Below are 22,769 nucleotides of genomic sequence, written 5' to 3'. Positions count from 1 at the left end.
ACGTTGAGGCAATAATGTCACATCACAAATGAAAATCCTCGAAAGAAAAAAACTTGAAAAATAGCGAAAAGAACGCCTAGAGGGAACTTTTACTTCTATCCTTTTCGTAATGACCTGTCAACTGCGAAAATAAATAAATTTTCAATCGATCTTTAAGAAAAGAAAGAACGAAAAGAGTACCAATGATCAACGAAGAGCCTGGGATACGAATATTTCACGGTTAATTATCCACTGAAAGGAACTACATCATCATAGAATCCTAGTTAGTAAGAAGGTTTGTCTGTACGCATGTTTCAAACTGTGAAACCAGAAAAGAATTCCTAATTAATTCTTTTTCTAAAATAAGCCTACCAATATTTCTCTTTTGAGAACCTGAAGGAATCGATGACAAACACCAAAAGACAGAGAGAAACCAAATTTAAAAACTAATTCGTAGAAAAGATTTGGAAAATGTTGAGATACAGACGAAAATCAAAACAAACTGGCTTTCACTGGACGTGGTAGCTAAGATTTGATACGATAAACAGAGCTGCATGTGCTGTCAGCTGACTAGTGAACGGGATAATACTCTTGGAGACTAGCGAGTAGAAATTAGTCTTGCAAAACCTTGCAAAGTTTACTTAACAAAATATTCGTGGCAAGAACTTAATGAAAAAAACGACAACAAAAGATTAGCCTGGAGGAAAAGGTGATACATTGCCGAAAAAAGGGACGTTTGAAATTGTTATTGTTCCCAACCCTTTTTTTTAATTTCCTCAGCATTTCCAGACTTCAAAAATCACAATTTCTACTTTGAAATAATTGTGTTTCAAGGAGGCGTAGAAAAACCGTAACGGTGAAGAATCCTATGAACAAGATACCAAATCCAGAAGTCTTTGTTTTTGCTGATGAGACAAATCTCTAATGCATTTGCCGAGGCTGCGTGCACTTTTTTCTTTGACTGAAAACGACACGCGACAGCTTCCCAGCCAAGCAGGAGATTTTCGCTTTGAATAATTATCCCTGGAACCTGGCTATACGCCATTTCTGCTTGTCGCCCATCTAATGCGAACATGCGCATAGAATTTGAGGACATGCAGGAATAAGTACTTAGCATCTCTCATGAATATCTAAGCGGAAGAAAACATGTGACGAATAGAAGAGGTTACTGTATTTTGTGACCTTTAAAGAAATTTTGAAGAAGATCACACTCATTTTCTAGTAGAAAAGACTTCACCTTGATGAAAGAGGATGAAGCAAGCAGAGAAAAAAAGACTTCTTCTTCCAAATAGATATAAATTATGCGAACATTCATGATTTGTTGCTCAAAAGTAATCTCATTATGTCATATGGGCTGAACAAATAACGAATTTCCCGGAACTAATGTCATAATAATATCCAGTAATAACTAGCACTCAGTATTATCACAATAACAAGGTGTTGATTTGTGTGTGTGTGTGTGTGTGTGTAAATCTCGATAATCCTCACCTGACCGTACTTATCCGGTGACCACTGCAAGAGAAAATGATAAATGTTGTCAGCTTTTGAACGTGGTACTGCGTACCTGAAGAGATTGAACCTTAGCAGACGAACGAGCAGCAGCCGAATTACATACAGCGCAAATGATGAAAATCCCGCGACGACGATCGAGTAATATGAGCCCTTTCCGATGCAAAGTATCAAAAAAATGACCGCTTTCAACTTATCTCCCACGTTTATGTATATCGTTAAAACAGGTCCAGAACTCAATAGAATAGCCAACAGCATCACTGAAAAGTCTTATGTCCAAATCGTAAGCTAGTACTCAAGCGTTTTCAGTCAAATTATAAAAAATTAGAACTTCTTCGGTTTTGCGCTGATAGCACAATAAAACGGTTCTGCATTTTCAACCAATAAAGAAGACAGATTTCTAAAGAATGTAATTTTTCTAGTGCTTAACAAGAAGAAGTGAAAACTCAGTAGTACCATATATCAATAGAATCGCTCTACTGCTGCTCGTCTATAATCTTAGCAGTTCTGAAGAAATCAAACAAGATCAAACCTGCGGTAAAGACAACAGCTCGTGCTCTAAGATACATTGTTTGACAGGCAATTTTGGGACAGAAAAAGACTGCAGGACCTTTCCTGTACCACTGCATTTGCATAAAATTTCTCCAATCAAAAGGGTTCATCACTAGTGATTTCACTAGATTTAAGCATCGTCAGAATGCGCTGATTGGTTCGTAACCAAGGAACATCCAACCCATTATAATCCCCATTTCAAAAATTAGTTTCCCAAATACTTAAAGACCTATTCGTGTTGAAATACGTGCATTTCCGAGAACGGGAGCGCCGCACTTTAACTCACCAAAACTCTCGCTTCAGCTTATTCCCAAAGGCACAATCCTCGTCGTATGAGCTCACGGAAGAAGTATGGCTTGGGGAAGACTCTGGAAGGGAAGGATTTACTGGTCGTGGAGCAAACCTCGGAACATTCAGACAGGAAAGAAATCAAGGAAAAAAAGAGCTATCACTGGGTGCACACCAAGGAACTGAAGACGTATTCTGAAAGACAGTGATTAAAACACTGAAAACCGTAAACATTCTAATTAATCCATTCCACAAATAAGCATTTCCCTGTTGAAGAAGAAATTACAAAAACGGGATCTTCAAGAAGTAAATGTGAGTGTCTACTAAAGACACAACTAAAGCCATTTTGGATATTACTGGTCTTCCCGTAGAATGATATGAAATTTTACCAGAAAGGAATAGTCAATCACCTATTTCCCTGCAGTAGGATTAATATTGGGAAACAAAACCTAACTGCATAAAATTACAAGTATAATTTACTCTGAAAAAGAAGAGGATAGTGAGTACAGTGAGCTAAAACCTCCTACCAAAACCAAAGGTCCAGAAGTCCTTGTCAGAAAAAAAAAACGAATGTAAACGGTTGATGAACGGCACAATATAAACTATGTGGTTTCGTGCTAATGGCATTTGCGATGAAGCGATGCACTTAGTGCATCTTCTACCACAGTTTAACGAAATTCCTATCGATTTCTCCCTGGGTTAAGGGAAACATAGACAGAGGAGAAACAAAGTTTCGAGCATCCTTTAAACCTTGAACTGAAACTGTTGGCAAATTTTAAAGAGGGTCTACCCCTGAGGAGAGTGGCAGGTTTACAAAAAAAAACATCATCAAGGCCAATTACCCAATAATTTCGTGAACGAACAGCGCTGGAAGCAATATCCGAACGAAATTTGCCGCAGGAAGCTGTCCTAAAGCGGTTGATCGATACGAAAATGCTGCAGCATGTATGCATGCACTCTTTCTCATACATTTCTCAGCAGAAATATACTCTAATAACGTTCTTAAAGAATCGTTACAGTAATCAGTAAAAATGCAGCATATGAAAGAAAAATGTGCACAAAACCAACTATGGCGAAAAAACTACAACTTGATAATCCAAATAAGAACTCAGGAAGAAAACTAACAAAGAACACCAAATCCGGATTCATTAGATTAGAATGTTAAAGAATTAAAATTATGAAAACAGGAAGTAGCAATAAATATCTGCGCAATGTTTTGAAAAAGAGGTTCAATTTCTAATTAGAGGAAATCAAATAATAACATTATGCTTTTCAATTGCTTGATAATTGATACAGCTGATACACGGAAGACCCTTTCCGTTTCCACTAGCGGTTAGTTCAAATGAAATTTCAATTGGGAAAGTTGAATCACTAAATAATTTACCCATCAATTGGAAAGCTACTCATTTAGCAAGTAGAATTCTCAACAACAGGCACGTTTTAGGGAAAGGTGTTCAAAACAGATGTTTAAAATACCCCTCTCATGAGCGTTTCCTAATTTCAATTAGAAAATCCAGAAAATCCAGAAAAATTCGATACGAGGATCTCCGATGGTGAAATAAAGCAAAATGGTTGACTGTATCCAATGACGAAATAGAACCAAGGAAAGAGGAAGTAAAGACAATAAAAATTAACTCACTTCTAGATTTCCTCTTCTTTCTCGTCAGTCGAACTGCCATATAATAGGGAAGTGTTGGAGAAGCAGCAGCATCATCGGTCTGCAATATTTTTTGTAGTTGTCATCAAGAAAATAAATCGGCATTTGTCACCATGAAAGTCCCACTCCGTATTTGCACCCAATTTGAAAAAAAAAAACTAGGAAAAAAAGTTGTGGAGCGAACATTACATTTACAGGGTGATTGATCATAGAAATTCTTTCCAAACAGCAATGACTCCCGAAAAAAAGTTGCTGAAGGACACTTACCCCTTAACCATTTCACATGTCACTTTCTATGCACAATAAAAACCTAATAAATTCAATATGCATTAAGATTTATCCCAACACAAAAATCATGCTTATTCATCTCTTATTTGCGAATTACCACTTCAACAAAATTAAAGCCTACATAATAATTACCTACATACGTTAAGTGACAAGCAATTACCAGCAAATGCCATTCGAAATACTTACCGACTGTGCACGACCAACAATTTCATCAACTGCAAAGAAAAGATCAGGGACTTCGTCAGATGAGGTAGCACAGGAGAACCTTAAATTATTTTTCTTCAGCAAGAAATATGTAGAATTTCCAGAAGATTAAGATCAAAGTTGGAAGGGAATCGTTGGGAGTTGGAATGAAAATCTTATCGTGGAAAAGATCAATCCATCTTAGCGCAAAATTAAAAATTGTCAACAGAGCGAAAATAGGAATAAATCTACAAAAGGAATCCCGAAAGGGAACTTGGAAGGTGAAAAAAAACAAAAACAGCAGCGGCTCTCAAATTGGAGATCACAATTTGACTTTCTCTAGTTTTTGTTTGCAAACAAATCTCTTGCTTTTTTCATCTTTTTCGTTTCAATTATGTATAAATCAAATGTTTCATTATTTATTTTGGTATGTATTTTGCAGCATCTGCACTTCCCAATGATAGGGAATTTTCGCGCACTTTAAAGTCTCTGTCTCATTGCACACACATGCATTTCACGCTGGTTCTATGGTGCCTCCTTTGCTCCTTTTTTAAGCAAGGTTCTTAAGAGAATGAAGGTCATGTTCCCACAGCCGCAGTTGACTTTCAAAACAAATATAAAACCAATGAGAAAGTGCAGTCGAGTTTTTACAGTGCTCTGTTTTTACATCTTAAAGATCTTAAAGGAGAAAGTAAGAACTAAAAGTAAAAGTGGAACAAAAGTAAGTTAGCGAAACAGCGTTTCTAGGACCCAAAAACAAACTTCGTAAGCTTGCCGAACACTGCATCAAAGGATTTATTACTGCAATGCACGTTTCCTGATTTCTTGGAAGAATTTTCGCTTTTCCACCAATTCGTTTATGGCCACACTAGCGCACTTTAGCCGCTTTCTGACCATGTTTACTGTTTGGTACCAATATATAAAAGATACAAACTTTTTACTTCACTATCTGCATGTGTTATCACATCATAATTGCCCGTTATCATTTTACGTGATTAATTGAAAATTATCGTTGGTGAAACTGATGAGGACTTGTTTAAAAAAAATCCATATTTTGACAAAATGTGACACAGAGGTCGGTCTTAAAGTCGTTAAAAATGGTTGCGGGTGAGACAATACTACGACTTTCAGGAATTAATCGAAAATGAATTTGAACATCCGCACAGCCGATATTTTTTATTTCTAGCTTTGACTAGTTGTTGGTTCGAAAATTTTTCTTATGGGTTTCCGTATATTTTTATTTGTATATCATCTATGCTTTCTCCTTTTCTTCACAATCGTCTTCTACTTATTTTGCGGATGTTTGCGCAAATTTTGTCACTTTCTCTCTCAATCACAAGAAACATGCTGCCACATTTACTCCTGCGAATTTTGCATCTCTTCATTTTCTCTTCTTTTCTTCTGTTTAGTTTAGTTCATTTTTATCTGGCTACTGTTACCACACACAGATATTAAGTTCGTTCTCTTCTTTCATTTTTCATCTTCGTCATTTTTCCTTCCTTTCATCTGTTCATTCAAATTATTCCTCGATGAGGCCATGAATGTAGTTGAAAACAATTCATCACCTTTCTTGCCCACTCAAAAACACGAAATACTGCAGAGAAATCTCTGAGAATCTGGGAAAATTATCGGAGGTTGTACATCAACAAGAAATTTCACACTCGCTATCGATGACTGCAAGGACGTGACCGATTCGCGTACGAAAAATAAATGTTTAAAAACCTTCCATATGACCGATCAACATGGACAACGCGAGTCTACAAAACTTACGAAAAAATCTTCGTCCGCCTCCCGCTCTCATCACATACCTTTCTCCGATCAAATTATAGTGCAATTTTGCGCTCTCATCAACATAAAAAAAGAAGCAAAACCAGCAGAAGCAGCGATATCTATCAAATAAACGGGTTTTCGAAAGAATCCAAGATAAATGCTTTTTGTAAAAAAGAGAAATAGGTTAGAATCCACGACGAAATTCCGCGACAGAAGTATCCCCGTATAGGTCTACAGTAAGAAAGTTATCTGAAAAAATACTGTAAAATAATGAAGTAGAATTCACTTTGAAGCAACCTATCAACATCAGGACCATTCCAAAAAAAACAGACTCTCTAGACAAGCTGTTCTAGAATTCGTGACAGAAAAGGAAAACCGTGGCTTGAAAATGTGAAGAAGCTCAAATAAACTCGCTCACATGCTTTGCTTATTTTTCGCAACAGAATCGTCTCGAGCTTGCTGAGTTCGTTGCTTCAAACCTTCCAAAGTAGCCAGCGATTGTTCCCTCTTCAGCTGAGTCGCACTGCGCTCCTAAAATTGTGTTAGGAAAATATTTAATGTGGAACAAGTTTGTAGAAGTTCAATAACTATGTTTTCTCCAATAATACCTCATTCTCACAGTTCTCTCACTACTAAAAAAGAAAGAAACTTACCGTAGTCATAAGCTAAAGCAACAATCGTGATTCAATACCATTCAAACTCCAAACCAAAAACAAAAAAACTAGGCTTATGCTACCCACAATCTCTGTCACTTACTCTAAGGGTGAACGAAAAACACAGAACCTTCATGAAGGATCTAAAATAGCTGGCAAGGATTAGAGGTTTACAGAAAACCAATCTTTAAAATATTCTGTATTCAAGAAAGATCTTACTGAACAAATCAAAAATCGCTTCATTTTTGGTGCCAGCGAAGCCGACCACTTCGGTGAATTCGGTAAAAGATCGCTCCGCTGGAAAGCGCAGTCATTTTTGTAGCCATTTCATTCGAAAGCTGTCATGTCACGGTCAATTTGATTCGTTAACACCTCCGCGAACGTTGCTCAAACATCAAGGTTAGAAGGTCATGGAATAATTGGAGATCAAAAGTCCACTCCACTTTGTAGATACCTAACAGCTTACTATGAAGGGTTAGTGTATTACCTCACAGTAATTAAAGGCATGACCCCACGAATCTGAGGTGGTACGGGTTTCCGGTGGAGTATTCGTATACGGGATCATAGATTATGGAGAGGGGGTGATTCCGTCCATTTCCTCCAAATTGCCGCAAAAAACGGCCGGGAAAATACGGCTTCAGGTGTTCCGGCGCGCTATTTTCTACAAGGAGTTCGACTGAAGCGCGGCACCCTTGGGCCTTCCTGGCCGTTTTTTTACGGCAATTAGGAAGAAATGGACGGAATCACCCCCCTCTCCGTAGTCTCCCATCCCGTATACGAATACTCCACCTGAAATCTGCACCACCTCAGATTCGTGGGGTGATGCCTTTAAGCTATCAATGAATCCGGATAACTCACATTAGTAACGTCATAACTTTGACGCCTGCGTCTGAACGGTCGATTAAGCATACGCATCGTTTCTGCATTAAATAATGGATAATTTGAAGAGCTCATAGTAGCAAGAAAAGGAAAAAATATTTCAGAGATAGATTCAAAAAAGGAAAATGAATGACATCGGTTACACCACACCAAAGCGACACGTATTGAAATTACATCAACTATGAACGAATGAAATCTGTTCCAGAGCCAGCCCAACAGATGTATAAAGGATAAGAGGATAAAGAGTCCGGCGCTAATCAATCCGCTTGGGATGCGCCACCGTGTTCACTTCAATTCAGAATCGTTTGAGGTTTACGAACGTGAAGCTGGCCTATACTATGGCTTGGAGGGGGCGGGGGCTAGCCGATGTGTAAAGTCAGTGTTTTTATCCTCCCAGACAAGTATGGTACCAATTTATCGACCCCTTAGGGATGAACCGCTTGATTAGCACAAGGACGGATTAGAACCTCCTATCGATCGTGTACACAGCGGAACCTCTTACTGACTGCGCTACACGCTACCCAACAGATACACTTTCTAGGAAAATGTACCAAATTACCACGTTTCTTAGGATCAAAAACGTTCAAGATCCATGGCGAAGGCTTGGAATGAGGTTACCAATTGATTCCAAAATTAAAATATGAAAATTAGTTCGAAGAAGAGCTACTGACTTCATCACAACAATCATCAAGATCCTCGAAGTTTACTTTTTCGCGTGAATATGTCCCACATATTCACGGGAATTAGAAGAGTGAAACACTAAAAGAATGGAAAGCGGAGAACTCCAAAGTCCGTAACCAAAAATTAACATTTCCAAGACTTCAAGTGATAATGAAGGTCCTATTCAATGGTCTTTCGGCGAAAAACTGCAATTCAGGTAAGTGAGCTATGAGATCATAAAAAAAAGACCTCAAAACCAAAACAAAGAGTTGGTCATGTAGGGACATGAGTGGTGGAAGAGGAAGATGAGAAGTAGGTTCCAAATAAAGTTACGTGGCCCCGTGATCAAGAACAAGCCCTGCTTCAATATGAGCTGAAAACCAAACTGTCTTCTACTTAAGTAAAAAAGAAAGACGTCTTTCACAATTCGTCAAATTCACTGGTTACTATAGCAAACCAAATCTAAAAAGTAATCTTGCTGTAATAAGATAATATAAAATACACCAAACATTAGAAAAAACACTTCGACTCGATAAAGTTCGACTGAAGATAAATTTTCACAGTTTCAAAAGTGGTTGAACTAAAATGTACAACGCTCCCAAGCGATATGTCATCATTTCTGGCCGTGTTTCTCACAGGATGAAATCGAAAGAAAAAACGACCGCTCCACCTTGTCATATACGACTCACAATAGTACACACTGACAGCCCGGTTGTATGCCTACTATTCATCATTGATATGCACGACGCATTAATGTATGCATGCACTGAGCTAACCCGGTGCATTCAATCGAAAGTACGATAATGTCAGCTTACTCAATCAAAAGCACAAAAAGTATCTTCAGCAGCTCTTATAATCCGAGTGAAAAAAGCAGCATCCGTTTTCCAAACTCCATACTTCTAAACATATTGGCGTAACATATGCCGCTGCATGTAAAAGTGCTAGTAGGAAAAAAATGGGGAGAATCCAAAAAAAAAGTGATTCGCTGTAAACTAAAAGAAATGCCGAAGTAGTTTTCACACGACTAACGGAAAATACGAGATATCACATATATAGCAGGTGTTGAGAGGTAATTTTATTTTTTTAAATCTGCAGAAAATACTGGAAAAGCTGGCTTAGAAGCAATAAGACGACTCATAGCACGGAAACTACCGCATCACTGCCGCTACTATTAATGAATGAAACGCATTCTCAAAAGTCCAGTTCCCCTTAAAACGGAAGCGCGTGCAATGGTAATTGTCACAAAAACAGCATGGAACTGGAAAGCACTTGAATGGTATCAACAATGGGAAAAGTGTGTAATAAAGAAAGAAGAGACAAAGATAGAATAATGTCCATATTAGTGTTAGCGGAGCGATTCCACAAGCAGATGCCCGCTAATATCACGGAAACGGGGGTACAGAGGTGGGCACAACGATTTGGGCTCTGTTAGTTCTTGTTTCCTGGATGTAATACCTTGGTGAACGATAAGTTGTTCTAGATGAGGCATTTGAAGGAATATGTTCAGATTTTCCAGGCTCTGACAAAAGCGGCAACGCCGAAACGTTAGCCGTAATAAAGATTGCTAACAATCTAGGCTCTTGCTTCACATTGTCAATAGAATAATGTCAGCTAATGAAACTTTCGTGAGTGAATTAGCCTACTTTTCGTGTTCTTTTCTCAACAGCGACTCTAGCTAAAGAATGAGAGTTCCATCGCGCTCCTTTAGCGCGCCGCTAAATCACTCAACTAATCTTTAATGGGCCTGTTTATACCGTTGAGAACCAAACTTTACAGCACTATCTAAACTGGAAACCAGTCATGCATGTGATATACGTGGAGTGATAAATCTTCAAATTTTCTTAGGTTCTTCATTTCTTTTTGGAACGAGACAGAAATTCCAGCAGAACCGTCTGCATCTCACTGCCGACATCTAATGAGAAAAGTGATCAATATTTTTCCTCTTTGACTATTAAATTTAGATCGAAATCCATTAATGTGAGATCCATTCATACGAATAGTAATATTTTTTTTTGTCGAGGACCACCCGTTAGCTTGACCGGTAATCATTTTTTGGATTTGTTTGACAATTAAATCCCGCCTTTTACTTGTGCGTCATTGCGTCACAACAAAAGAAAACATCTCAGTGTAGGTTGTTGATCTGTTGATAATATAGAAGTCTGGTGAGTGTTGGTTTTCGTACGAAAAATTTAAAAAGACGGAAGGATCACGAGGTTCTTACTTTCTACAGTCTTCTTTGGGAAGAAAAAGAACACCAGAACAAGGTGGCTCTACTCTAATGTCTCCTCTTAGCAAGAAGAAAAGGACCGAAATTTCAGAACAAATTTTCAGAAATTTTCAGAACAGTGCAAAAAGAGTGAAAGACTGAAGAGTACGATTCATTCGGCTTCCTATCGGTTTTCTTTCAGTACAAGCGATACCAGATTTTCGTTGAGGGAGAGGGTGGAGTATCCTCGAATAAACAACTAAAAGGCATTTCGGAAGTGAAATCAGCGTCAAAAATGAACAAGAAAAAACAAAACCGAACTTAACAGCTCTAAAAAAATTTAGAAAGCAAAAACCATTTAATTCGTCTGCACTGCATAGCAAAACTTTTATAGAAACCCATTCAGAAAGGACTGGATCGACGTATGCCGGTTTCTCTCCGGTCACGGCGTACTTCATCGCTGTGCAGATATTAATCGCACTAGCGCTTTCTATAGTGACGAGGCAGCTCCAGCACGGAACCAGAATATTCTAGAGGGTTAAGAGAACTCGTGGACGACGACCAATGCAAAAATAGGATACATTATGGGTTATAATGTGAAAAGGCTGTTGAGGACAGCGTAGCTCTAAAAAATTCCAGCCCAACTGGAACTGACGTGTTCCAAATTGGATAGTAGAAAGTAAACAAGTTCCAGCTAATGGAATGTGTGTGAGAGAACTGCGTGCGTACACTCTCTGTGAACATAAATGGAGCGCGACAATGGATTATCGTTATCCCGTTTCTGGAACGCTACCACGCACGTAACTGGAATCTACAAAGGTTGTTTTGAAGTAGAATGCGCTACTATAATTATTCCAGTGATGTTACCGTTCAAACTAGGAAAAACAGCGACGGCAGTTAATTGCTATCTCCAGAGAAAAACCCTACTAGATAGTTGTATAGATTTAGAGATAGAAACGGTAGCATTCTTGCACGAGTTTAATCTGAGCCAGTGTACAGTGCAGGTAACTCATTGACGTCAAGAGCGCTGTCAAACAAAAAAAAACCTACGATGTAAAATTGAAACTAAAGATTTTGAAAAGAGAACATAAGAGGATTGACGAAGAGGAAGGCCGTGGACGTCCATCAGCAGTTGACAACAATCAATCGAAAGGCCCGGCAGAGCCATATACATACGCAACGATTCCGAAACCTCTTTGAGAAATTCGCAGTTGTTTATGCTACAATGCCGTAACATCTTCGAGAAACTGATTAAAACTAAAGGTAAAGACTTTTTCCCTGTGGACATCCATCGAGACCTCCAATCCAAGTTCAAGAAAAATGTTTGAAAAAAGAACCTGACCCCGGAGAAAACAACTTTAAACTCTTAAACAGACTAAATTGACTGATACAGAGGAAAAAGAATGATAATTTTCTGTTTTCATAAGTATCAGAGCGCTTGGAATTTTTTTTAAACGAAATACTTTCCAAATCACGCTTCAGACACTATGATTGGTACAGGAAATTACTGATGGATGCAGGTATAGTTTCACTTGAAAATCTCCAATAAAACTTAGGAGATTACCAACAACTGATGCCCATAGAAATTTCTGACCCACTATGCAACAAGTACCTATAAAGAGAGCAGTCTGGCAACGTGCAATATCTTATATGGAAAACATCCTCCATATACATTATGAAAATCGCAAAACGGTTGTATGTTAACATCTAAGACTTTTTTCATGCTAAAGAAACTTCTCATACTTGTACACTCCACAGAGAATAGAACGGACAAAGTTTTTTTTTTCAAATTTTACCGCGGAACCCAGATACACTTTTTATGGACTAAGGACAAAAAAACTAACATAAACAAAGCATTACCTACCATTCATCATTTTCGCGAGGGTCTTTTTTACAGCGCCGTTCTACTTTTTTTAGAAATGCGTGATGCCGTACTCTCAATCAATAAACACATGAATGGGGTCAGTCATAAGACGACAGTCACGTCGCAGAATTCTTTACGGGAGGAAAATTAAAGGCATCACCCACGAATCTGAGGTGGTACGGATCTCAGGTGGAATATTCGTATAGGGGATCGTAGATTATGAAAAGGTGGATGATTCCATCCATTTCTTGCTAATTGGTGTAAAAAAACGGCCCAAAAGATGCGGCGTGTGCACACGGTTGGCGCGCTCCAATCGAACTCGTTGTAGAAAATAGTTCGCCGGAAAGCTCGAAGCAGTATCTCCCGGGCCGTTTTTAGACAATTAGGAAGAAATGGACGGAATCACCCCCTCTCCTCAATCTACGATCCCGTATATGAACACTCCACCTGAAATCCGTACCATCTTAGATTCGGGGGTGATGTCTTTAAGTTTAGCATTTTCTAAAAGACTGACTACGGTATGTTTCCGCTTTGCGCTTTGTGGGTTTTTCAGCACGAGGATTTCTTTTGAACAACGTCTGTCTCTTTCTTATAGGGATGACTATAAAATTTAAAACAAGAATAGGAATTGAATTTAGATAAGTATCTCATAGAAATATAGATTTAGAAGATATAGTTGATCAAATCTGCGGAGTATTCATGAGATTCGCGATGTTTCTTTTTTTTTTTTTTAAAAAAAAATTTTTAAAAATTTTAACCCACTTTATACATTTCTACAAATTGTTGAATTCGCAACGTTGCCTTACAGATGCCTCATTTGGAGAGTAATTAAGCACTGAGCAAGTCGCAGCGACTAATTGAACAGTGTTCACTCCCACTCAGTGCAGAACCAGTAGCAATTTGCGAGGTATGCTAGGAATCCCGTACGATCAACCACTTTCATTCCCCACCTCTCACCTATTCTTTTTACATACAAAAAGAAGATTTCGTTAATACTCACCTCCACATCCACGTTGAACATTTCTTGCACTCCATTAATGCCATCCGATACTAACGATGTTCCCATATCCACAACACGGCCTGGAACTGCTGCCACAGCATCGGCAGCAGCCTAAAGGATGCGCGAACGTGAATATAAACAGAAGGCACATTACTGCTTCGCAAGCTCGTGGTCCCAACCCTTAAACCCCAAAGCAGTGATTATACATATATATGTTAAAACAAATCCGTTCATTTGTGTATTGCATTATTGTATTCATTACTGTTGCAAGAAGCACTTCCGAGGAATATCAGTTCCAAACATAAAGGTGTGCAAATGCTGACCTTCGCCTGATTCGCTGCCGCATTAGCCGCTTCGCCAACCACTTTGACACTTGTCTCGAGACCCGTTTGCAGCGAATCTGGAGGGAATAAAAAACAGTTACGTGTTGAGGTCAATGATTGATCTGCCAACTTTTTTTTTGTATGATATTGAAATGGAACTGTAAAAAGGCAGCACAACAATAATATGTACTTATCTACGCAACTAAGAATAACTTAATTACTACGCATAATCATGAACCACGAAAATTCTGTCCTCACGCATAAAAATTCGAAATGTGTGAAATTATGGGAAGTCAAACCGACATGAAGCTCGGTGCAGTTGCGTAAGCGGCTCCACACAATGCTGTGTGGTAGAACTAACGGTTGGGATCGAATTGGGACCATCGCGGACAGCAGCGGTGACTGGTACTAACAAGGGTCCTCTCTAGATCCTGACCGCTCCAGCGCAGCACTTCGAGCGCAGTCACTTGCACAACTGCACCGAATTTCACCGTTTTCATAGTCGGAGCCGGTGCTCCGACCCCTTTTACTTTTCGACGATTGGCGAAGAGAACCATTTCACTTTTAGACGGTTTGTGAAGGGATCTTCATCACTTGAGCTGCACCCCATGAGCTAGACCCCCTTCATCTGAGGGGGTCCATATCGCATCTATGAGCTTCATCACGTTTTGAACCGCCTAGTTTGTAGCCAAATGTAATATGATAGGAGTCAGTTTCAACAAAAAAGTCAATCCGGCAAATAATTATGACATGTCTGAGTTGATTTCATGATGAGATTTCTTTGAAATCTAAAGTTTGACAAAACACAAACACTCATACTGTGACATTAACTGTGTAGTTTCGCATGATTATCGATGTAAGTAGTTTTCCTTGATATTAATGAACGAAAAATAGAGAAAGAGGAGGAAAAGAAAATGATACATTGTAGAAGTTTCAATACATCATATTAAAGGCATCACCTCATGAATCTAGGGTGTTACGGGTCTCAGGTGGGTTATGCTTATACGGGGTAGTAGATTGTGGCGAAGAGGGTGATTCGTCCATTTCTTCCTAATTCCCGTAAAAAACGGCCCGGAAGATGCGGCGCGTGCACAAGGCTGGCGCGCTGTAATAGAACTCTTTGCGTGATAGCGCCCCGGAGCGCTGGAAGCCGCATCTTCCGGGCCTTTAATTACGGCCATTAGAAAGAAATGAGCGGAATCCCACCCGTTTCTGCAATCGACGATCCCGTATAGTCTCTGACCATCGGAAATCCATATCACGTCACATTTGTGGGGTGATGCCTTTAAGCAGAGATCCATCAACATCATTCAAGAGAAATACCTGCAGCGCTTTTTGTGTGGGTAACAACGCCATGAGCAACTTGTTTCGTGCCTTGAGTTACTGTTCCCTGAATCGACTTCGCACGAGCACTAAAACAGTCAATTCGTAAGAAATTTGTGTAAGAAGATGATTTTAGAACAATATATTTTTCGTTCCCATTTACTCCATACTAAAGGAACACAGTGAAGAAAAAGATGAATAACTTTCCTAATGAAATAAAACAAATGGATAAATATGTGCATAATTATTAATCAATTAATTATAATCATAAGAAAACAAGTGACAACGATACTGAGAACCTTTCCATTCCCCTGAAAGATGTTACTCACTAAACTCTAGACTCAAAAGAAACGAAGCTAATGCATAAAGACTAATAGTTTCTGGTCATTGACCTATAAGAAAGCAACCTATAAACTACGCCTTAAAGACATCACCTTACGAATCCGGGGTGGTACGGGTTCAACTCTTTCTTACGATGTCCACTATTGCAGCGCGCTACCCTTGCGCATCCCACGCCTGCGATTCGTGCGAATGGGTTTTGGACGAATCGCAGGAAGGGCGGGGCGCAACGGTTGCGCATTGCAACAGAAGCCGTCGTAAGAAACAATTCCTGGGTCGTCCGTTTACACTACAGGGAGAAATGAACGGAATCACCCATTTCCCCCACAATCTACGACTCAGTGTAGGCATTATCCGCCTGAAACCTTTACCATCCCAGATTCGTGGAGTGATGCCTTTAACATATCAACTCAAAGCCAATAGAATGAAATTTGGCGAAACTAAAGTATACGCAAAAATAATCTTATACTATAACATTATGTCTGTATGATCTCCACTGAATCAACATCAGAACCTGTTTATTCAGCTCATATCGGTTTACGACAACAAAATACTTCATAATTTTAAACAGGCCGATGCAAAGAAAAACATTTGGAACAAGAAACCATATAAGTTCGTACCTAAGGGTGCGTCCAAGTTTGCCGAACGACCTTCGCGCAACGTTTGGTGAAAATCGTGACCCAAATCCACCTTGTGTATCTAGTTCAGAAAATGAACGCGGTCTTTCTTCATGAGATGACGAAGATGTTAACGACGACGAGGACCGTTGACGTACATGCACTGCAGCGAACTCTTAAATTAGTGAATTTAAAATGTTATGAAGGAGATTTGAAAAAAATAGTGATCATTTCACTAGCGCCAGTTTTTATACTTAAAGTTCGAACGAAAAAATAGATGAAAATGCTAATCTCCCCAGGCACATGACACAAGAGGAGTTGTGAATACAAAGTAGGGATGAACTTTCGAGATTTTCCCATATTTTGAATGTTTCACGAGACTCACCTTCGCTTGTCAAATCACTGTTCGCTCTGCTTTTAGGATCTTCGTCAGGTGACTTCAGAAGTTGAGATTCTTCATCGATAGATGGTAAATGGGTTTCACTACCGGCTTTAGAGGAATGCTGGGGAAACGTTGATCATCACGATACGTTTTTTCGACACAATTAAAAAATACTCGAACTAAAGTTCATCTCACCGAAGACCAAAGGGATCGAAAAAAAGACGGAAAAAAAGACATTTTGAGAATGGAGATGGAAAGAATTCAACTCTTACCTGTCCATTAGCATCTACTTCATCTACTTTCATGTTGTCAACCGACTCAAGCGGTTCTGTAATAAGCAAATATGAAAAATCGCTTCATTCCCATCAAAATGGATCTCTCTACTCAAGTATCCCGACAGCAAAATAAAACGAACCAGCCTCCTGTTGAACAGGATCATCTGGGACGTCTTTCGACTCACTTTCAGGCTCAGGCAGCTCCACGTCGCCTCCTTGAAAAACTACCTGAAATTTAGCAACCATAATGTTTCCAACAAAATATGGGTCGCCTCCTTGAAAAACTACCTGAAATTTAGCAACCATAATGTTTCCAACAAAATATGGGTAAATTTCAGGCTTTACTGCGTTTCAAAATTACTACACAAATAGTCTTACGTAGTTTACTTCATGAAATCACATAGGAGAGCAGTTTGGGTTGAAAACAATTCTTTACATCAAAAACATTACGCTGGATATTAAATGAAATGAAATGAATATAATGAATATGAAATTTCTTCAGTTACTATTAGCTAACTTGGTATTCATACGGTCGTCATATGTCTCAACCAAAATAAAATAAGACTCCTCCAAACTTATCAGCCTTTACCGGGTTGGTTCACACGTTTGTTTCACCCTAGCAACCGATCAACACAACTACGGAAAAGAAGCTGAGAAGTTCCGTATGAATGAATACGAATAGATATAGTTCCATGTGCCAAAAAAGCATAATATCAAAAAAGAATTATCTATCAAGAATCTTATTAGAAGTGCCACAGAAAACTAATTTCCAATGTTCGAATAAATACATAAATAGCTCGGGTACAAAACGATGATAAATGAAATAGCTAAACGATATCAAAAGAAAGTAAGCAAAAAATATGTCCACATCTAGGTGAGAAAAATGACGAAAAACGTAATTCGCAATATAAAAGAACGTAACTAATTGGAAATGAAATGAAAGAAAAATATGTGTAAAATATGAACAAAATAGAACCTACCGATTCTGACTGCGGAGCATCAGTCCTGATATGATTCGGATCGAATATATCCTTTTTCTTATCTGTCTTATCCCCAGTTAGTGCAGTTATTTCCTTGTACACTGAGACTGAGACGATTTCGTCCATGCTAAAAAAAGATATTCATTGCGCGACTACTAATTGAAGATCGAATATGATTACAATGAAGTCACGCAGTTAAAGAAAAAGATGATATGCTCAGACTGGAAATCTAGCTCGAAAGATTCCTGTTTGTTGTATGTTGATAGATTAAATAAAGAAAATAATGCGTAATTTTGAAAAAAAAAGTGTTGCTGGAACTGGATTTCGGATTCGAAAGGTTACACACTTTTCCAAAACTCCACATTGATCGTAAAAGCAGTACGCGAGCAGTACAAAAAGTTGCTCTTTCAAAAAGAGAATCAGCATCTGGCAGAGACCTGTTATATGCAGACAACTACTAAGTTATGATTAAATGCAGTAGAAGTTTTCAGGTATCTTTTCCAAAAGAATACATCTGATGTTATAAGCTAAGGCAAAATTTTGTGTGGGGCAGCCCTGTAACTACAGCCAGAAAATAGAGAAAAGGCTAATGATTCTGCTCATTCAAGATCTAATTGGTGTACATGAAATGTCAGTGAATAATAAGCAAGCAATAAGATCCAAATTCGTGGAAAAGGTAACATTTAATGTCAAAAGCCAAAACATAAAAGAGAAACGCAAGACAAAATAGAAAAGGAAAAAAAAACAATAGGACCTACTTTGCAACCATTCCATATAAATCTTGCCCATTCTCTTTGACTAGCGGGTGAGTGACGTCTGGATCAAACATGAGACAATTGGGAGTAACAAGTAACGTGCCGGACACAGTTCCATCAGACTCCGTTACTTGTTTGACCTGAAAGCAGAAGGAGAAATTACTAAAATAAAAATTCCCTTTATAATATACAAGAAAAGCAATCTGATCCCCTAGCGGAAATCCAAATCTGTACTCACTAAATGGCCATGAAAAATCAACCATGCGTGTATCACAAGTTGCGCGAAGGATTAAAACGTAGGAGGACAAAGCACATTTTGAAATATTAGCACACACAGGATATCACGTGAGAAAATCACCTTGATTTTCAAAAATCGCTGCAGACAGTCTGAATCTGCTTCATCGCTACCAGAAACCGGAGCGCTTCTTGTTTTCGTCAGATTACCCGCTCGTTGATGCGTAGCAGGTACAGCACCTCCCGGCCCTTTTCGAATACCATCTGCTGCAAAGTGAAATGAAGGCATTAACAAGCAAAAGGATAAAGAAATTCACAAAGAGTAGAGAAGAATGGAAGTTCCCACACGAGATTAGATAAAGCCGGAAAATCTCAGTTTGCACCACAAAGGAAACTAGGAGCTAACCAGCGCTTTCACTCCCTGCTACTTGATTTATAGGACGTGGTGTGGAGGCAGATCGGGATTCGGCATCGAACACGTCGTCCGACGTTAACAATGGCACGAGAATCTTCTGACCAGGAAAAACCTGGAATAAGTGATAATTAATTGGAAAAAAACTGATGGAAAATAATCCTTCTGGTATCGATTTATGCTACATCATTGCTCATTTAAAGTATCGACAGAAAACTGGAACGATGAGCTTAATTACTTTAAGTAGTTTCAAAGGTTACAGAGAACCCTGTTGCTTAGTTTCCTACAATCCAAGGGTTTCTGTAACTTTTAAACACGAAAACTGGAACTACGAAAGTACCGAACATACCATACGCGAGCTCATCCGATTGAGTTTCATCAATTCGCCGACCGTGCAATCGTGGGAGGCGGCGATCCTCTCCAGGGAATCGGTCCCTGTGACCGTGTAATCCATCTAGAATTATCAATTCGCTCGAAAGCACAAATGAACAAGATAGGCAGTAGAATACTAGTGAAAATGAAACGTAATGAATAATTAAATAAGCAACGAAGCAGAACACAAGAAAAAGAAAGGCAAAAAGCGCCGCACGTAGTTGGGTCAATTTCTCTTCAACAATTATCATAAACAATGGTTCATTTCGCGAAACTTCCTTTAAGAAGTCTCAGAGGTTGGAGAAATATTTGTTGGAACGTACACTTCCAATAAAACGTTTTAAAAGTTTGAATTTCTTCAGTGAAGTAAATAAAAGGAAAATGAAAGAAAAAAAGGAACATCCACCTCAATATGCCAAAAAAAGATCAGTTAGAGGTTGGAAACCTATTTAACAATCCAAATAAAACACACTTAGTTTGTGTAAACATAAACTACGCGGAAAAGATGGGAATTTGAATTAGAAAAACACGGTCTTCCATATAGATTGAAAATAAAACTAGTGGTTCCTGAGAACGTCAATATTTCAGACTAAAAAAAGAGTACAATACTGTCGGTTGCAAAAAAACATCAACAGTAGCAATACCACATGCTAATCTTGAAAGTAAATGAAGTGGAGAAAATGGAGAACGAATTCTTCACTACGAAGCTACAGTCATACAGCGGGCAATTGAGATTTCACGCTTCGTTGCAAGAAATTCTTCCTCTCTGGCTTTTTTTTCTTTTGTTGGATATTTGTACAAAAGAATATTGGGGTTCACAGTGAAGGCGTGTGGATTCGGAGACAATTTCTCGACAGAATTCTGTTAAAGCTGTTCATGGAGGGAGAAATGTTCTTGTGGGAGCACTGTGCGCAGTGATTTGAAGACGAGGAAGAAAAACACGAGAATTCCGGAAAGGAATCGTATCGTGGATCTATAAAAACAGAATGAAAAGCGCCCGCCTTATCAATGACAAGGCGCAGCATCAGCATTGAGGCGAAGGAAGGATCGATTCAGGACTATCGCCAACCGTAGACGCGCGCTCCCTTTTTTCGCTTTGATTAGGCTCCCTTAGAGGTCAACACGTGGACGGGAATGGATTTCGGTTCGGTCGTCGACATCAAAAACAAACGATTACTAATGGTAGACGCGAAGAGGTACACGAAAATGATTTCCAGCAGCTACTTTTTCTTAGCAAAAAAGAAGCAGAAGAGAATTTCCATTCGATCAATATGCATTTGAAACGTTATGACAACCTTCCACCATTGACTTATCGGAGCCGCTACCAACGTTCCGTCCATCGGAACTCATTCATCTCATTTCATTTCATGATCAATATAGGAAAATTCGATGCATCCTCTACTTCATAGAATTATTTTGATTCAGCATCTTCTAACTATTCATACTTTTCTGTAATTAAATATTCGTAGGTCATTCATTCGCATTCACTAGAAATCTATTCAAGCAACAAAATCCACATGTCAAAAATCCTGACGAAAAACCATTAAATGAAAAAAACGATGTACTTCGTTCAAAGCGTTTCGATTGGTCGTGCGATATCGCGTGAGCGACCACGTCCAGAGCGAATAATGGGGAATTCCCGACTAAAATCTGTGTTGAGTCGTGAGGTCGCGACGCTCCCGCCGGAATGTCTCACCCTCCCCTCCCTTTCGTGTCGGATATGACAGAGATATGAACTTAATCTGAGAACATCTTCACGGTCGTTCTGGGTAGGTAATTGCAATGTAAAGGAAACTAGAACGATTCTTCGTCGTACAATGAAGAATTCGTGGCGGGACTAAATCACAAGCCAATCATAGACCTCTGAAAGGAATAGGCTGACAACGTTGTATTTTTGACTACACTATGAGGAATCCAGCCCACTATCGTGTGAACAATCACGTCGTCCTTGAAACAAGAAAGAAAATGTGGTAAAAGGCGACAAGTTTAATTCGACTTTTTTCCTCTGGTTATTCTCCAAACATTTTCGAATTGAAGAATAAAATCAAAGCACTACCATGAATGAATTGAACGGATATGTGTGTATACATTCAGTAGTTCTTCATTCAATGAGAAGATCGATTACTCGCTTAATCGATAACGCAAAGCCCCCGGGTGAAATGAGAGGATAACAATTTCACGTGTCATTTTCTGGCCTTAATTTTGAACATGAGAGCAAAAAACTAACGCTGCCTCATTTCCTACTGTTATACATGCGTCGTATAGGGAACAACAATAAATTTATCAACAAACTTAGACGTGAAATCGATTTTATATTCAAGTTATGACGCAGACGCAAAAAAAAAAACAACCTCTCCTATCACTAAAACCTTATACAGTGATCGTATTTCCAAGTAAACACTGAAATCTGAGCTAAACTTTCTGAATTGCCCCGGGGGGATCGCTAACAGCATTGCGAACGAAGTATAAAATTACCAACTTGAAAGATTAGTCTTTGTTCTTTGATCTTTGATTTTTCTGCTACGATTTCTAAAACATGTTTATTTTAGTGGTCAGTTCTGAGCCCTCCATAGAATAGTGCGATAATTTTCACTGTTTACGAAAAACAAGTCGTCAGCTACAATGTTCGATATTTTGAATTGCAATTCTGTCAAAACAGTGCCAACCCCAATTATCGACAGGAAAAAGTTCCGCGTACAAGGAGGAGGAAGGGAAAGGACACGGTCTGTAAGACGTACTGTAGTACAGATAGTAAATACAATCGCTTCACCACTAATTAGGTGAAAACTCTGCTTTTACTATTATTTTGGATGGATTATTGAGTTCTAAAAAAGCTGATGGCCGAATAGCCACGTGCCAGCTGCAAATATGCTGCATGCCAAGGTTTTTGTTCCTTTACGCCGTGTCCGAGAGTGGATGCAGCTGCTAACAGCCACAGTGTGACGGTAAAAAACTAATCGCATATCGTCGTCGTCGTCCGTCGTCCTCCATATTTGTCATAATAATCATAATCGTCTGAATTAGTCATTAATTTAGTATTTCATCCATATTTGCTGTCAGTTTTGGGCGTGCACGTCGTAAACGCAGCTTTCAAAACTATCGTTCAGAGGAATTTTCAGTTTTAGGTTCTCTTTGGTGGTTGATAGGGGTCGGATTTGAGCTTTGCAAAAATCACGGCAAAAATGTGAAACACCTTCTACAGATAAGGTCAACAGGTCTGTCAATTCACCCGACGAAGTAACTCTTTGCACCTGTAGGAGTGACGAAAT

At 38.9% G+C, this 22,769-nt stretch overlaps 1 protein-coding gene across 2 annotated transcripts in view; it reads right to left on the bottom strand.

The window, feature by feature from the left end:
- The window catches only part of RB195_013609 (uncharacterized protein), a gene marked incomplete at both ends in the record, with an annotated part of 79,939 nt that overhangs the window by 21,456 nt on the left and 35,714 nt on the right, over positions 1 to 22,769 (bottom strand). For both annotated transcript variants that reach the window (XM_064203516.1, XM_064203517.1), the window contains 17 exons: positions 1,468 to 1,543; positions 2,327 to 2,408; positions 3,968 to 4,046; positions 4,460 to 4,538; positions 6,645 to 6,757; positions 13,489 to 13,599; positions 13,812 to 13,888; positions 15,135 to 15,223; positions 16,094 to 16,265; positions 16,476 to 16,593; positions 16,745 to 16,800; positions 16,888 to 16,975; positions 17,728 to 17,854; positions 18,486 to 18,622; positions 18,841 to 18,983; positions 19,123 to 19,243; positions 19,478 to 19,582. In XM_064203516.1, the coding sequence (XP_064059397.1) occupies positions 1,468 to 1,543; positions 2,327 to 2,408; positions 3,968 to 4,046; positions 4,460 to 4,538; positions 6,645 to 6,757; positions 13,489 to 13,599; positions 13,812 to 13,888; positions 15,135 to 15,223; positions 16,094 to 16,265; positions 16,476 to 16,593; positions 16,745 to 16,800; positions 16,888 to 16,975; positions 17,728 to 17,854; positions 18,486 to 18,622; positions 18,841 to 18,983; positions 19,123 to 19,243; positions 19,478 to 19,582 (1,773 nt within the window). The remainder of the gene's footprint in view (positions 1 to 1,467; positions 1,544 to 2,326; positions 2,409 to 3,967; positions 4,047 to 4,459; positions 4,539 to 6,644; positions 6,758 to 13,488; positions 13,600 to 13,811; positions 13,889 to 15,134; positions 15,224 to 16,093; positions 16,266 to 16,475; positions 16,594 to 16,744; positions 16,801 to 16,887; positions 16,976 to 17,727; positions 17,855 to 18,485; positions 18,623 to 18,840; positions 18,984 to 19,122; positions 19,244 to 19,477; positions 19,583 to 22,769) is intronic.

Source organism: Necator americanus, chromosome V (assembly GCF_031761385.1).
Source record: "Necator americanus strain Aroian chromosome V, whole genome shotgun sequence".
NCBI lineage: Eukaryota > Metazoa > Nematoda > Chromadorea > Rhabditida > Ancylostomatidae > Necator > Necator americanus.
This window is presented reverse-complemented; position numbering and strand designations above follow the sequence as displayed.